Below are 14,522 nucleotides of genomic sequence, written 5' to 3'. Positions count from 1 at the left end.
TGAATTCACCCCCCCCCGGAGCACTGATGTAAAATGTAGTGCTCTTGCCAACTCTAAGTCTGAGATCATGGAGTGAACTTTGCCGGTCTGCATGAATCCACTGTGGCTCAGTGGGCAACACTCTCACCCGAGTCAGAAGGTTGTGCGTTCAAGCCCTACTCTAGACTCGAGCACAAAATCTAAGCAAACGCCTCAGTGTAGCACTGACTGAATGCTGCACTGTCGAGTTGCTGTCTTTTGGAGGAGACGTTAAACCGAGGCCCAGCCTGCCATCTCGGGTGGATGTAAAAGGTCCCAGGGCACCATTCAAAGAGCAGGGGAGTTCCCCTTGTGTCCTGGGCCAGCATTTCACCCTCAAATCGCTAAAACAGATTATTTGGCCATTTATCTCATTGCCATTTCCTACATTACAAATAGTGACTGCACTTCAAAAAGTATTCCACTAGCTGCAAAGCTCTTCAGAATGTCCCGAGGCAAATGCCACTGTAGAAATAAGAGGTCCTTCTCTCTCTGCATGGCTCAGGTTCAGACTGAGGTGATGTGTACAATGTATGCTTAGGTGCTCTCAGTCAGTCAGGTTCTCGGATGTAGCTTAGGACATAAAGCGAGAGAAAAATGGAAATAGCCGGAGCTGGTTTAGAAGAGGAGCATCTGATGAGAGATACTGCTGCTCAGACAACTGGCGCTCATGTAACACAACGTATACGAAGGTGCGATAACATTAGTATAGCTTCCTTGCCAATAATGCCATAAACCTCCTGCACTCTGACTCCCAGCTCCCCACACAAAGCATCCCCGCCCCAAAGAGGCAGAACTCTGGTGCGATGCGGTTTGAAATCTGGCACCTTGCAAAGTGGCCAGTCTCTGTGAACCTAGCCAATAAGCACTAGTTGACTTTTTTTTTTAAAAACCAAAGCTGAACCCAATCCTCTCTTCAGCTCGCCTGTCCACCCATTCACTTTCCTGCTCGAGTTACTGGGTAGTGATCAGGAGCAGGAACCCCAGCACATTTTTTTTGCTACACTATCCAGAGGTGCCGAGGCCAACTTGAACAGTTACCCCAGTTTGGATTGGCTGACCGGAACGTTTCTGTTCCCCAGCTCAGTAACTACATTAAACAGTGCACATGCTCACAAAGCCTCCCTGCATTCCTGCTCCCCATTGGGGGAGGGGACACGGGGGATGGGGGCAATTTTCCAGGTAGGAGCCAGTCACATTTGGACAGAGGGGGCAGAAGACGACATGACTGTTGTACTCGCAATAGTCAGAGTCGGAAAATAACCACGTTGCAAGGAATTCTTCACGTTGGTGGTAGATTTTTGAACGATTGGTGTTGTGGGCCGGATGCCCATCAGACAAACTGCACCATTTCCATCTCCGGTTGGAATCGGATTGCACGCCGGACTGTTCTGATAATGGGCAGCCAATCCACAGTGTCAGTTTATCCACCCCCACGACATGGTTTCATGCCTTGCAAATGATCCCGTGTGCAGCTCCATACTGGCCGTTCCCCAGTAACTAGACATCTTCTGGCACCTGCCGTGCAAAAACTTACATAAATAACTGAACTGGCTTACCATGCGAGCAGGGCAATACTCGAAGCTTGTCACCCTCCTCGTACTCATCCAGGCAAATCGCACAGACATCATATCCATCCCCTGCATTTAGACAAAAGACGATTACATAAGTAACTGGACAATGAGTAATAGTATAGTATTTGGCAGTCCCCCGTATCAAGGCTTGCTTCCACACCAAAAAGAGATGAGTTCACAGGTGTTTCAATGAAGGACCTGACAATTTAGGTCCCGAACTACATATTGAAGGGTGGAAGATGTCTGTGCATGCATTCTTTTAACGTGGGGTGACCGTTGAACACCAGCCACCATACAGACTTGACAGAGCTAGGTCTTGATCCAGTGGCAAGGGTTAACCAAGATGACTGGAGACCAAACTCTGCTGCACGGACCTAGTGCGCACGCATGCTCCTACTATCCATAGAGCGCAATGTGGGCTGGCACGTGCTGCCACTGGGCCCTCCCCTCTCCCCTCTCCCCTCTCCCCTCTCCCCTCTCCCCTCTCCCCTCTCCCCTCTCCCCTCTCCCCTCTCCCCTCTCCCCTCTCCCCTCTCCCCTCTCCCCTCTCCTGGGCCCCGATCTCTCACCACTCCTCCGCCCCGATCAAAAATGGAGCAGTCAGAAACAGGACATCAATTAAGTCTCCTCTTATCTTGGAGACATCACATATCAACATACTGTTACTTGAAATGTCAAAATATTAACCCTTCCACCAGGCTGGAGTTGATCAGCAGAAACAAACACCAACTAACAGAATGAACAGGATTCAGTAGGATGTGAATAACAGCAGCGTCCAAACCCTGCAGTCACTTGTGAACTGGCTGGTGTCTCAGCAGGTTGGAAGAGTGAGTAAATCCCTTCCCACACTCAGAGCAGGTGAACGGCCTCTCCCAGTGTGGATTCGCTGGTGGTAATGCAATTATAGAAACAGAAAGGAATCACTGGGCTCAACATACCTCCTGCCCATCTCCCCGTATCTCTCAATCCTTTCTTTCTAAAGATAGTGCTTTTTTTAAACTGGTAACTTATTCCACAACTCTATTCCCTTTTTGAACAATAAAGATTTGCATTTCGATACCGCCTTTCACAGCCTCAGGATGTTTCAAAGTGCTTTTCAGCCATTAAAGTACTTCTAAAGTGTAGTTACTGTTGTAATGTAGGGAGAGTTTTCTACTCGACTTCCCTTCGTCTTAAATTTCTAATTCTTAAACTTGTCTTCTGCGATATTTCAGCTCTTTGCTACAGTGGATTTATTCTTTATTAATGTTGTAAATTCCAGTCACAACATTGAAAACGTGAATGTGGGCACCTCAAAGTCATTTTTTTTCTCAAACAAAATAAGTCCAACTTTAACCTAGCCTCGATAATGGATACTCCATCTTTGTTCCCTTGTCTTGGGAGCAAGCCTGCTCAGAGATACTTGCCCTCCCAGGGCACCTTCGCACTGGGCGCTTCCCACTGCTGGGATTGTGCTCATTGTAACATGTCCCCTTTTTCACACCTTTCCTTAATAAAGGCTTGTACTGGGTTAAGGGTTCCAGAAGCTTGCTGTACTAAACCTGCAAGGTGGGTAAGGCAGCCTACATCCTCGACATCCTGTTCTCAGTAAAAGCCGTCAGAAAGGGGACCAAATGGTTTGTGGGAACCTTTGGCAGGGACTATTCAGACGGTGAGTTAGCTTATGACTGGCCTTTCATGTTCTCCTGGTGCCTTGCATGGTGCTAGAAATCGGGGAGCAGCTCGATTAACCTTTGTGGGTGGGAGAAGACTACTTAAAGCCATTTCAAAAATGCGTCGATTTTTTTCTGTGTCTTTTTGTTGTATGAGCAGCGAGCGGCTCATTAGAGGAAGTGGTTTCAGAGTTTCCTCACACTGACAGGAAGTGGATTTAATTTCAGCAGAGCTGGTTAGCAACCCACAGGTGATTGAGCCACTTTTTAATTTAAAAAAATGTTAATTCAACTCTCCCTCACATACCCAGGCTGAGCAACTCCTGCTAGCCGATTCTCTGGCCGAGATTCAAAGCACTCACTGTTTAAATACACGTTCAAAACGGAAAGCAGCACAGGGTGGAAATAATTGATCTGGGCCTTGGAGGGCGGGTCAGAGTGAAACTGCAGGTCCATGTACGAGAATCATCAATTCAAAGGGCACAGGAGGCCATTCGGGCCGTCACACAGCTCTTCAGCCAAGGGATCCAATCAGTCCCACTCCCCCTGCTCTTTCCCCACAGCCCTGTAAATTTTTCTCCAAGTATTTATCCAATTCCCGGTTTGAAAGTTACTACTGAATCTGCTTCCACCGCCCTTTCAGGCAGCGCGTTTCTTATCACAACGCCCTGCATAAAAAAACGTTTCCTCATTTCGTCTTTGGTTCTTTTACCTATCACCTTAAATCTGTGAACTCTAGTCACCGACCCTCCTGTAATGGGAGCAATCTCTCCTTATTTACTCTATCAAAGTCGTTCATGATTTGAAACACCTCTATTAAATCTCCCCTTAACCTTCTCTGCTCCAAGGAGAACCACCCCAGCTTCTCCACATCACTGAAGTCCCGCATCCCTGGCCCCATTCTAGCAAATCTCCTCTGCACCCTCTCCGGGGCCGTGACATCCTTCCTAATTTTCTGCAGATTTGCTCCTCTACCTCTTTCCCACCATTTGGTGGTCAATAGAATACACCCAGCAGTGCAACAGCTCCTCTCCTGGCGGTGTTGGACCTCGTCAATGTCTGCCCTCGCTGATAGTAGGCTCCCGAGGTATGGAAAATGGCCCACATTATCCAAGGATGTCTCTGAGCGGGTGCAGGGCATTCTAAAAAAGGAGCGAGAACAGCCAGTTGTCGTGGTGCACATTGGTACCAACGACATAAGTAAAAAAAGGGATGAGGTCCTACGAAACGAATTTAAGGAGCTAGCAGCTAAATTAAAAAGTAGGACCTCAAAAGTAGTAATCTCGGGATTGCTACCAGTGCCACGTGCTAGTCAGAGTAGGAATCGCAGGATAGCGCAGATGAATACATGGCTTGAGCAGTGGTGCAGCAGGGAGGGATTCAAATTCCTGGGACATTGGAACCGGTACAAACCGGACAGTCTGCACCTGGGCAGGACCAGAACCAATGTCCTAGGGGGAGTGTTTGCTAGTGCTGTTGGGGAGGAGTTAAACTAATATGGCAGGGGAATGGGAATCAATGCAGGGAGACAGAGGGAAACAAAAAGGAGACAAAAGCAAAAGACAGAAAGGAGATGAGGAAAAGTGGAGTGCAGAGAAACCCAAGGCAAAGAACAAAAAGGACCACTGTACAGCAAAATTCTAAAAGGAAAAAGGGTGTTAAAAAAACAAGCCTGAAGGCTTTGTGTCTTAATGCAAGGAATATCCGTAATAAGGTGGATGAATTAACTGTGCAAATAGATGTTAACAAATATAATGTGATTGGGATTACGGAGACGTGGCTCCAGGATGATCAGGGCTGGGAACTCAACATCCAGTGGTATTCAACATTCAGGAAGGATAGAATAAAAGGAAAAGGAGGTGGGGTAGCATTGCTGGTTAAAGAAGAGATTAATGCAATAGTTAGAATGGACATTAGCTTGGATGATGTGGAATCTATATGAGCAGAACTACAGAACACCAAAGGGCAAAAAACATTAGTGGGAGTTGTGTACAGACCTCCAAACAGTAGTAGTAATGTTGGGGAGGGCATTAAACAGGAAATTAGGGGTGCATGCAATAAGGGTGCAGCAGTTATAATGGGTGACTTTAATATGCACATAGATTGGGCTAACCAAACTGGAAGCAATACAGTGGAGGAGGATTTCCTGGAGTGCATAAGGGATGGTTTTCTAGACCAATATGTTGAGGAACCAACTAGGGGGGAGGCCATCTTAGACTGGGTGTTGTGTAATGAGAGGGGATTAATTAGCAATACCGTTGTGCGAGGCCCCTTGGGGAAGAGTGACCATAATATGGTGGAATTCTGCATTAGGATGGAGAATGAAAAAGTTAATTCAGAGACCATGGTCCAGAACTTAAAGAAGGCTAACTTTGAAGGTATGAGGCGTGAATTAGCTAGGATTGATTGGCGAATGATACTTAAGGGGTTGACTGTGGATGGGCAATGGCAGACATTTAGAGACCGCATGGATGAATTACAACAATTGTACATTCCTGTCTGTCGTAAAAATAAAAAAGGGAAGGTGGATCAACCGTGGCTATCAAGGGAAATCAGGGATAGTATTAAAGCCAAGGAAGTGGCATACAAATTGGCCAGAAATAGCAGTGAACCTGGAGACTGGGAGAAATTTAGAATTCAGCAGAGGAGGACAAAGGGTTTGATTAGGGCAGAGAAAATGGAGTACGAGAAGAAGCTTGCAGGAACGGATTGCAAAAGTTTCTATAGATATGTAAAGAGAAAAAGGTTAGTAAAGACAAACGTAGGTCCCCTGCAGTCAGAATCAGGGGAAGTCATAACGGGGAACAAAGAAATGGCGTACCAATTGAACAAGTACTTTGGTTCGGTATTCACTAAGGAGGACACTAACAACCTTCCGGATATGAGGGGTCAGAGGGTCTAGTAAGGAGGAGGAACTGAGGGAAATCCTCATTAATCGGGAAATTGTGTTGGGGAAATTAATGGGATTGAAGGCCGATAAATCCCCAGGGCCTGATGGACTGCATCCCAGAGTACTTAAGGAGGTGGCCTTGGAAATAGCGGATGCATTGACAGTCATTTTCCAACATTCCATTGACTCTGGATCAGTTCCTATCGAGTGGAGGGTAGCCAATGTAACCCCACTTTTTAAAAAAGGAGGGAGAGAGAAAACAGGGAATTATAGACCGGTAAGCCTGACATCAGTAGTGGGTAAGATGATGGAATCAATTATTAAGGATGTCATAGCAGCACATTTAGAAAGAGGTGACATGATAGGTCCAAGTCAACATGGATTTGTGAAAGGGAAATCATGCTTGACAAATCTTCTAGAATTTTTTGAGGATGTTTCCAGTAGAGTGGACAAGGGAGAACCAGTTGATGTGGTATATTTGGACTTTCAGAAGGCTTTCGACAAGGTCCCACACAAGAGATTAATGTGCAAAGTTAAAGCACATGGGATTGGGGGTAGTGTGCTGACGTGGATTGAGAACTGGATGTCAGACAGGAAGCAAAGAGTAGGAGTAAATGGGTACTTTTCAGAATGGCAGGCGGTGACTAGTGGGGTACCGCAAGGTTCTGTGCTGGGGCCCCAGCTGTTTACACTGTACATTAATGATTTACACGAGGGGATTAAATGTAGTATCTCCAAATTTGCAGATGACACTAAGTTAGGTGGTAGTGTGAGCTGCGAGGAGGATGCTATGAGGCTGCAGAGTGACTTGGATAGGTTAGGTGAGTGGGCAAATGCATGGCAGATGAAGTATAATGTGGATAAATGTGAGGTTATCCACTTTGGTGGTAAAAACAGAGAGACAGACTATTATCTGAAGGGTGACAGATTAGGAAAAGGGGAGGTGCAACGAGACCTGGGTGTCATGGTACATCAGTCATTGAAGGTTGGCATGCAGGTACAGCAGGCGGTTAAGAAAGCAAATGGCATGTTGGCCTTCATAGCAAGGGGATTTGAGTACAGGGGCAGGGAGTTGTTGCTACAGTTGTACAGGGCATTGGTGAGGCCACACCTGGAGTATTGTGTACAGTTTTGGTCTCCTAACCTGAGGAAGGACATTCTTACTATTGAGGGAGTGCAGCGAAGGTTCACCAGACTGATTCCCGGGATGGCGGGACTGACCCATCAAGAAAGACTGGATCAACTGGGCTTGTATTCACTGGAGTTCAGAAGAATGAGAGGGGACCTCATAGAAACGTTTAAAATTCTGATGGGTTTAGACAGGTTAGATGCAGGAAGAATGTTCCCAATGTTGGGGAAGTCCAGAACCAGGGGTCACAGTCTAAGGATAAGGGGTAAGCCATTTAGGACCGAGATGAGGAGAAACTTCTTCACCCAGAGAGTGGTGAACCTGTGGAATTCTCTACCACAGAAAGTTGTTGAGGCCAATTCACTAAATATATTCAAAAAAGAGTTAGATGTCGTCCTTACTACTAGGGGGATCAAGGGGTATGGCGAGAAAGCAAGAATAGGGTACTGAAGTTGCATGTTCAGCCATGAACTCATTGAATGGCGATGCAGGCTAGAAGGGCCGAATGGCCTACTCCTGCACCTATTTTCTATGTTTCTAAGGCCATGCCGTGGATTTTGATGACGGGGGGGGGGGCAATGCTGTGTGGCGGTGGCAGGGAATCCCTGGCCTAAGACCAGTCCGCCCAAAAGTGGAGGAAGTGCATCCTGGGAGGGCGCTGAGCACCTCGAGTCTTGTCGCCGAGAGCGTGCAGAAATCAAGCGCAGGCAGCGGAAGGAGTGTGCGGCAAACCAGACTCCCCACCCACCTTTTCCTTCAACCACTGTCTGTCCCACCTGTGACAGACTGTAATTCCTGTATTGGACTGTTCAGTCACCTGAGAACTCACTTTTAGAGTGGAAGCAATTCTTCCTCGATTTCAAGGGACTGCCTATGATGAGTTCCTCTATGGTTCCTTGACGGAAGCTTTAATTTGCCAGTTTTAATCATTCCTGTCTTGAGGGAGTGATTGCTGTGCATTGCAATTGAAACCTGACAACATTAGAAATGATCGCGGCAGAGATCATTCATCATCATAGGCGGTCCCTCAAAGCGAGGATTACTTGCTTCCATGCCAAAATGAGATGAGTTCACAGGTGTTTCAATGAAGGACCTAATATTCCAGGTCCTGAACTACATCCTGAAGGGTGGAAAATGCCTTTGTGTGTATTTTAAAAAAAAAAACGTGGGGTGGCCGTTGCACACCAGCCACCACACGGGTTTGACAGAGCAAGGTCTTGGTCCAGTGGCAAGGGTTAACCAGGACGACTGGAGACCAGCTCTGCTGCACGGGCCTAGTGCGCGCACATATCGCAGTGTGGGCTGGGCCCGTGCTGCCCTCGCCTCTTCTGGACCCTGAACACGCGCCTCTCCTGGGCCCCGATCACTTCCCTCTAAAGTGTCTCGCCGCTCCTTCGCCCCGACCTCGCCGCTCCTGCTGTACCTGCCCACGCTCCAATCACCGACCTGGATCGTGGTGACTCTTGGTCACTCTTCACTGCCATTGCTCTCCTGCTCCAGCACATGCTGCTTCCTGGAGCGGTACAGCGCCACGCTGCTCCTTCCGCTCCCCGGCCTGCTCCGATGGTGCTCGCAGGCCCGGGGCCACTCAGACTGGAAAGAGCAGCGTGGCAACCTAGCCCAGCAGTGTGAGCGGCCCCCCCCCCCCCCCGGCCTGCGAGCACCATCGGAGCAGGCCAGGGAGCGGAAGGAGCAGTGTGGCAACCTAGCCCAGCAGTCTGAAGCCGTTTACCTTTACCGGCACAGATCACTGGGCATCAGGCACCCTCTGGCCCTCACCCAAGTGCCTTTCCTGGTTGTGCGATCCAGGACAGTGAATGCGGTGGTGGGTGTCTATCACAGCTTTCCCAATCCGGCCCTTGCCCGACACACTCACGTGTGCACTTTCCAGCTCAGGACACTGGACATTGGTCAACAGTGCAGACCGTAGTGCTGTAATTCAAGTGCACAGAGGGTAAAGGGGTACGGGCTACCTCGGCAGTTAGGGGATTGCGCCAGAGATCTTCAGGGCTCTGCACAGATCTCTGTGCTACACCAGGCTGTGCAGGATTTCATCCACTGCTGAGCAAAAGCTGCCAGCACTTCCCCTTCAAATGCTAGATAAGCAACTAGTTTGGTTTTGATGCTGACTGTGATTGTACTCACACAAACCTATTAAACTAGATTTTCACAAGTTATTGCACATTTACATCATGAAATATACCAGTTAAGTTTCAACTGGGTTATTTCAAAGGCCCTTTTAATCTAGATTGCAAACAGGAATCTACTCCGATCCCACAATCTCGTAACAAAAAGCAGCTCAGCTCAGCTTCCTGTACACAGCATTAAAATTAACTGCACAGGGAGCGGTTACGAGCTGTATGAAACCAGATAATGGTTGCATGCACCGGCAGTCAGTCAGTTGGCAGTGACGAAGAACGGTTCTGTGACATGAATGAAGTGCAGCAAACACCAAGGGATTGCCCCCCGAGGTTATCCCATCAGCAAGCTATCTGAATGTGGTGGGTATCACAGCTCTGCCCAATTCTGCCCTTTGGCAGATACCCACTCTTGCACATCATGCTCCAAGTCTAAAGTTCCAGCCAGGACGCCCGTTATTAGCCACACTCGCAACAAGGACATTGCAAACTCAGCCTGATTGCAGCTTCATTGAATGTTGCTAAAAGTGTAATCTCGGTAGTGTACGTGTAATGAATCAGTTCCTAATGACACTCACAACCAAGGATATACTGCGTGCAGTTAAGTTGCTTAAACAGAATTTCCACTGCCTCGGAGGTTATGCTCCATGTATGAGGTCACAAGCTGAGTTGGGTATTACCATCGCCAAATCCCCCACCATCAACACCCAGGGGGTCACCATTGACCAGAAACTTCACTGGACCAGCCACATAAATACTGTGGCTACAAGAGTGGGTCAGAGGCTGGGTATTCTGCAGCAAGTGTCTCACCTCCTGACTCCCCAAAGCCTTTCCATCATCTACAAGGCACAAGTCAGGAGTGTGATGGAATACTCTCCACTTGCCTGGATGAGTGCAGCTCCAACAACACTCGAGAAGCTTGACACCATCCAGGACAAAGCAGCACGCTACCCACCACCTTCAACATTCACTCCCTCCACCACCGTGGCTGCAGTGTGTACCGTCGACAAGAAGCACTGCAGCAACCTCCCAAACCCGCAAGCTCTACCCCCTAGGAGGGCAAGGGCAGCGGGCGCATGGGAACGCCACTACCTCCACATTCCCCTCCGAGTCACACACCATCCTGACTTGGAAATATATCGGCTGTTCCTTCATCGTCGCTGGGTCAAAATCCTGGAACTCCCTCCTGAACAGCACTGTGGGAGCACCTTCACCACACGGACTGCAGCGGTTCAAAAAGGCGGCTCACCACCACCTTCTCAAGGGGCGATTAGGGATGGGCAATAAATGCCGGCCTTGCCAGCGATTAAAAAAACGGTAACAGAATATAGGTTGTCCAGGTCGCGGAGTTAGCAGCCACTGCCTAGTGCGATATGGAGCTAAAAGACCCACAAAGGCCTCATGTTTATCAGAGTTAACCAGTCACAGCCTGGGCACCACTCGAGATGCTACAGGGGCTTAATATTCCCGGGCTAGGAAAGAGGAAGAATTGATTGCAATCCAGTGACTCCTGCTGAAGAGACTGTGGAACTTCCGACACTCACTATCCAAGCTCACATGGAAAGCGGTCACTGAGACGAGGTACTGGAGGGCGGCTGATGACCAAGGGATCCCCAACAGCCATTGCCCTTCAGGAGCGGAGGGGAGACCCAAAAACACAACTGCTTTTCATGTTTCATAGCATGCTTGCGAGAGAGGCGAAGTAGTGTGTATCAGTAATTCCAGTACAAGGGTACTGGAATAATCGGGAGGACTGTGAGCCCGTGCGGAGCAGTGAAAGAGAGAAAGGTTGCTTATTTTAGTACGTAGGCCCTACCTTCAGACAGTACTGACCACAAGAACATAAGAATTAGGAGCAGGAGTAGGCAATTTCCCCCTCGAGCCTGCTCCGCCATTCAATAAGATCATGGCCGAACTGGTCTTGGCCTCAACTCCACTTCCCTGCCCGCTCCCCATAACCCTGGACTCCCTTATCATTCAAAAATCTGACTTAGAAACATAGAAAGTAGGTGCAAGAGTAGGCCATTCGGCCCTTCGAGCCTGCGCTACCATTCAATATCATGACTGATCATGCAACTTCAGTACTCCATTCCTGTCTTCTCTCCATACCCCTTGATTCCTTTAGCCGTAAGGGCCTCATCTAACTCCCTTTTTAGTCAATCTCCACTTTAAATGTATTGAATGACCCAGCTATTTATACAGACAACGTGCGAGGCAACCAGCAGTGTATTAGATCGTGTTTAAAACCAGTATGTTAATTGGAGAAATATATTCTGTAGATCTGATCTCTACAACTGCTCTCTGTTGACCTAAAAAGGAGTTTTTTTTGTTTAAAAAAAACCCAGCTTCTCGGAGCCACATAGGAAATGGAACAAGAACCAAGAATTCACAGAGACAGTGCAAACTCAACGTGTCATATCCTGTGAAGCTTGCTGAAACTATTCATACCTTCCAGGGGTTGGGCAGTGACAAAAATCTTAAAACATGCCAAAAAATGTGAAAACAACAAAAAGACAGCTCTCAACACATCCCGGCTCACAAATAGTCTGTCATCCCCCACCCCAGGTGTGTGTGAGGAGTGTCAAATGTTTCCTCCTTTCCTGTTGGGGGCAATATATTAGCATGGATAGAGGATTGGCTAACTAACACAAAACAGAGAGTCGGGATAAATGGGTCATTTTCCGGTTGGCAAACCAAGAGATCGGTGCTAAGGCCTCAACTATTTACAATCTGTATTAATGACTTGGATGAAGGGACAGAGTGTAATAGAAACATAGAAAATAGGTGCAGGAATAGGCCATTCGAGCCTGAACCACCATTCAATATGATCATGCCTGATCATGCAACTTCAGTATCCCACTCCTGCTTTCTCTCCATACCCCTTGATCCCTTTAGCCGTAAGGGCCACATCTAACTCCCTTTTGAATATATCTAACGAACTGGCCTCAACAACTTTCTGTGGTAGAGAATTCCACAGGTTCACAATTCTCTGAGTGAAGAGGTTTCTCCTCATCTCAGTCCTAAATGGCTTACCCCTTATCCTTAGACTGTGACCCCTGGTTCTGGATTTCCCCAACATCGGGAACATTCTTCCTGCATCTAACCTGTCCAATCCCGTCAGTATTTTATATGCTTCTATGAGATCCCCTCATTCTTCTAAATTCCAGTGCATATAAGCCTAGTCGATCCAGTCATTCTTCATGTGTCAGTCCTGCCATCCCGGGAATCAATCTGGTGAACCTTCGCTGCACTCCCTCAATAGCAAGAATGTCCTTCCTCAGATTAGGAGACCAAAACTGTACACAATACTCAAGGTGTGGTCTCACCAAGGCCCTGTACAACTGCAGCAAGACTTCCCTGCTCCTATACTCAAATCCTCTCACTATGAAGGCCAACATGCCATTTGCTTTCATAACTGCCTGCTGTACCTGCATGCCTACTTTCAATGACTGATGTACCATGACACCCAGGTCTCGTTGCACCTCCCCATTTACTAACCTGTCACCAGATAATAATCTGCCTTCCTGTTTTTGCCATCAAAGTGGATAACCTCACATTTATCCACATTATACTGCATCTGCTATACATTTGCCCACTCACCTAACCTGTCCAAGTCACCCTGCAGCCTCTTAGCATCCTCCTCACAGCTCACACTGCCACCCAGCTTAGTGTCATCTGCAAACTTGCAGCCAAATTTGCTGATGATACAAAGATAGGTGGGAAAGCAAGTTGTGAAGAGGACACAAAGAATCTGCAAAGGGATAAAGGCTAAGTGAGTGGACAACAATTTGGCAGATGGAGTATAATGCGGGAAAATGTGAGGTTATCCACTTTGGTAGGAAGAATAAAAAATCAAATTATTTAAATGGAGAGACTACAAAATGCTGCGGTATAGAAGGATCTGGGGGTATTTGTAATTGAAACAAAAAGTTAGCATGCAGGTACAGCAAGTAATTAGGAAGGCAAATGGAATGTTGGCCTTTATTGCAAGGGGGAGAGAGTATAAAAGTAGGGAAGTCTTGCTACAACTGTACAGTTTTGATCTCATTTAAGGAGGGATACACTTGCATTGGAGGCAGTTCAAAGAAGGTTCATTAGATTGATGCCTGGGATGAAGGCATTGTCTTATGAGGAAAGGTTGAGCAAGATGGGCCTGTACTCATTGGAGTTTAGATGAATGAGAGGTGATCTTATTGAAACATAAGATTCTGAGGGGGCTGGACTGGGTAGATGCAGGGAGGGTGTTTCCCCTCGTGGGGGAATCCAGAACTAGGGAGCATATTTCAGAATAAGGGGTCGCCAATTTAAAATGGAGATGGAGGAATTTCCTCTCGGGAGGTTCGTGAATCTATGGAATTCTCTACCCCAGAGGACTGTGGAGGCTGGGTCATTGAATATATTTAAGGTGGAGATACAGATTTTTGAACTATCGGAGTCAGCCATGATCTTATTAAATAGTGGAGCAGGCTCGAGGGGCCGAATGGCCGACTCCTGCTCCTATTTCTTATGTTCTTATACTGGATCCGTCCTGGCCTGAAATCCACACACATGCAACAGTGATCACACAATCCCAGACTGGAAACTTAGCCTGACAATTTGGGAATAGGGGCGGCCCTGACTGCTCGACCATCTACATTTAGCTCCTGCCCCACCCTTGACAAACGGTTTTTCAGTACAAAGCAAACAAAACAACTCACTGTATCCAAAGTCAACAGAGACATTTTGATTGCTGTAGTTATAAGCAGGACAAGTGCCACACCATATAGCAAGGCCACGTTGTTGCTTTGCTAACACCAATCTATGCTAACGCCGTTCCCGTTCTCCTCAGTTGCTTACCAACCTTTGGCACTCACTTCCTCAGTACAGCGGGTCCTGGGGGTACTTGTGCACGAAACACAAAAAGGATACTATGCAGGTACGGCAAGTGATCAGGAAGGCCAATAAAATATTGGCCTTTATTGCAAAGGGGATGGAGTATAAAAGCAGGGAAATCTTGTTACAGCTGTACAGGGTATTGGTGAGGCCATATCTGGAATACTGCGTGCAGTTTTGGTTTGCATATTTACGAAAGGATATTCTTGCTATGGAGGCAGTTCAGAGAAAGTTCACTTGGTTGATCCC

General features: G+C 47.5%; 1 protein-coding gene across 1 annotated transcript in view; it reads right to left on the bottom strand.

The window, feature by feature from the left end:
- Window positions 1-14,522, bottom strand: part of LOC139232679 (E3 ubiquitin-protein ligase RNF167-like) — a 103,423-nt gene that overhangs the window by 21,864 nt on the left and 67,037 nt on the right. The window contains exon 10 of the mRNA XM_070863148.1: window positions 1,578-1,658. Coding sequence (XP_070719249.1) covers window positions 1,578-1,658 — 81 coding nt within the window. The remainder of the gene's footprint in view (window positions 1-1,577; window positions 1,659-14,522) is intronic.

The sequence above is a fragment of the Pristiophorus japonicus genome, chromosome 20 (assembly GCF_044704955.1).
Source record: "Pristiophorus japonicus isolate sPriJap1 chromosome 20, sPriJap1.hap1, whole genome shotgun sequence".
In the NCBI taxonomy this organism is placed as follows: domain Eukaryota; kingdom Metazoa; phylum Chordata; class Chondrichthyes; family Pristiophoridae; genus Pristiophorus; species Pristiophorus japonicus.
Note: the sequence above shows the minus strand (reverse complement) of the source record. Positions and strands in the feature narration are given on the sequence as shown.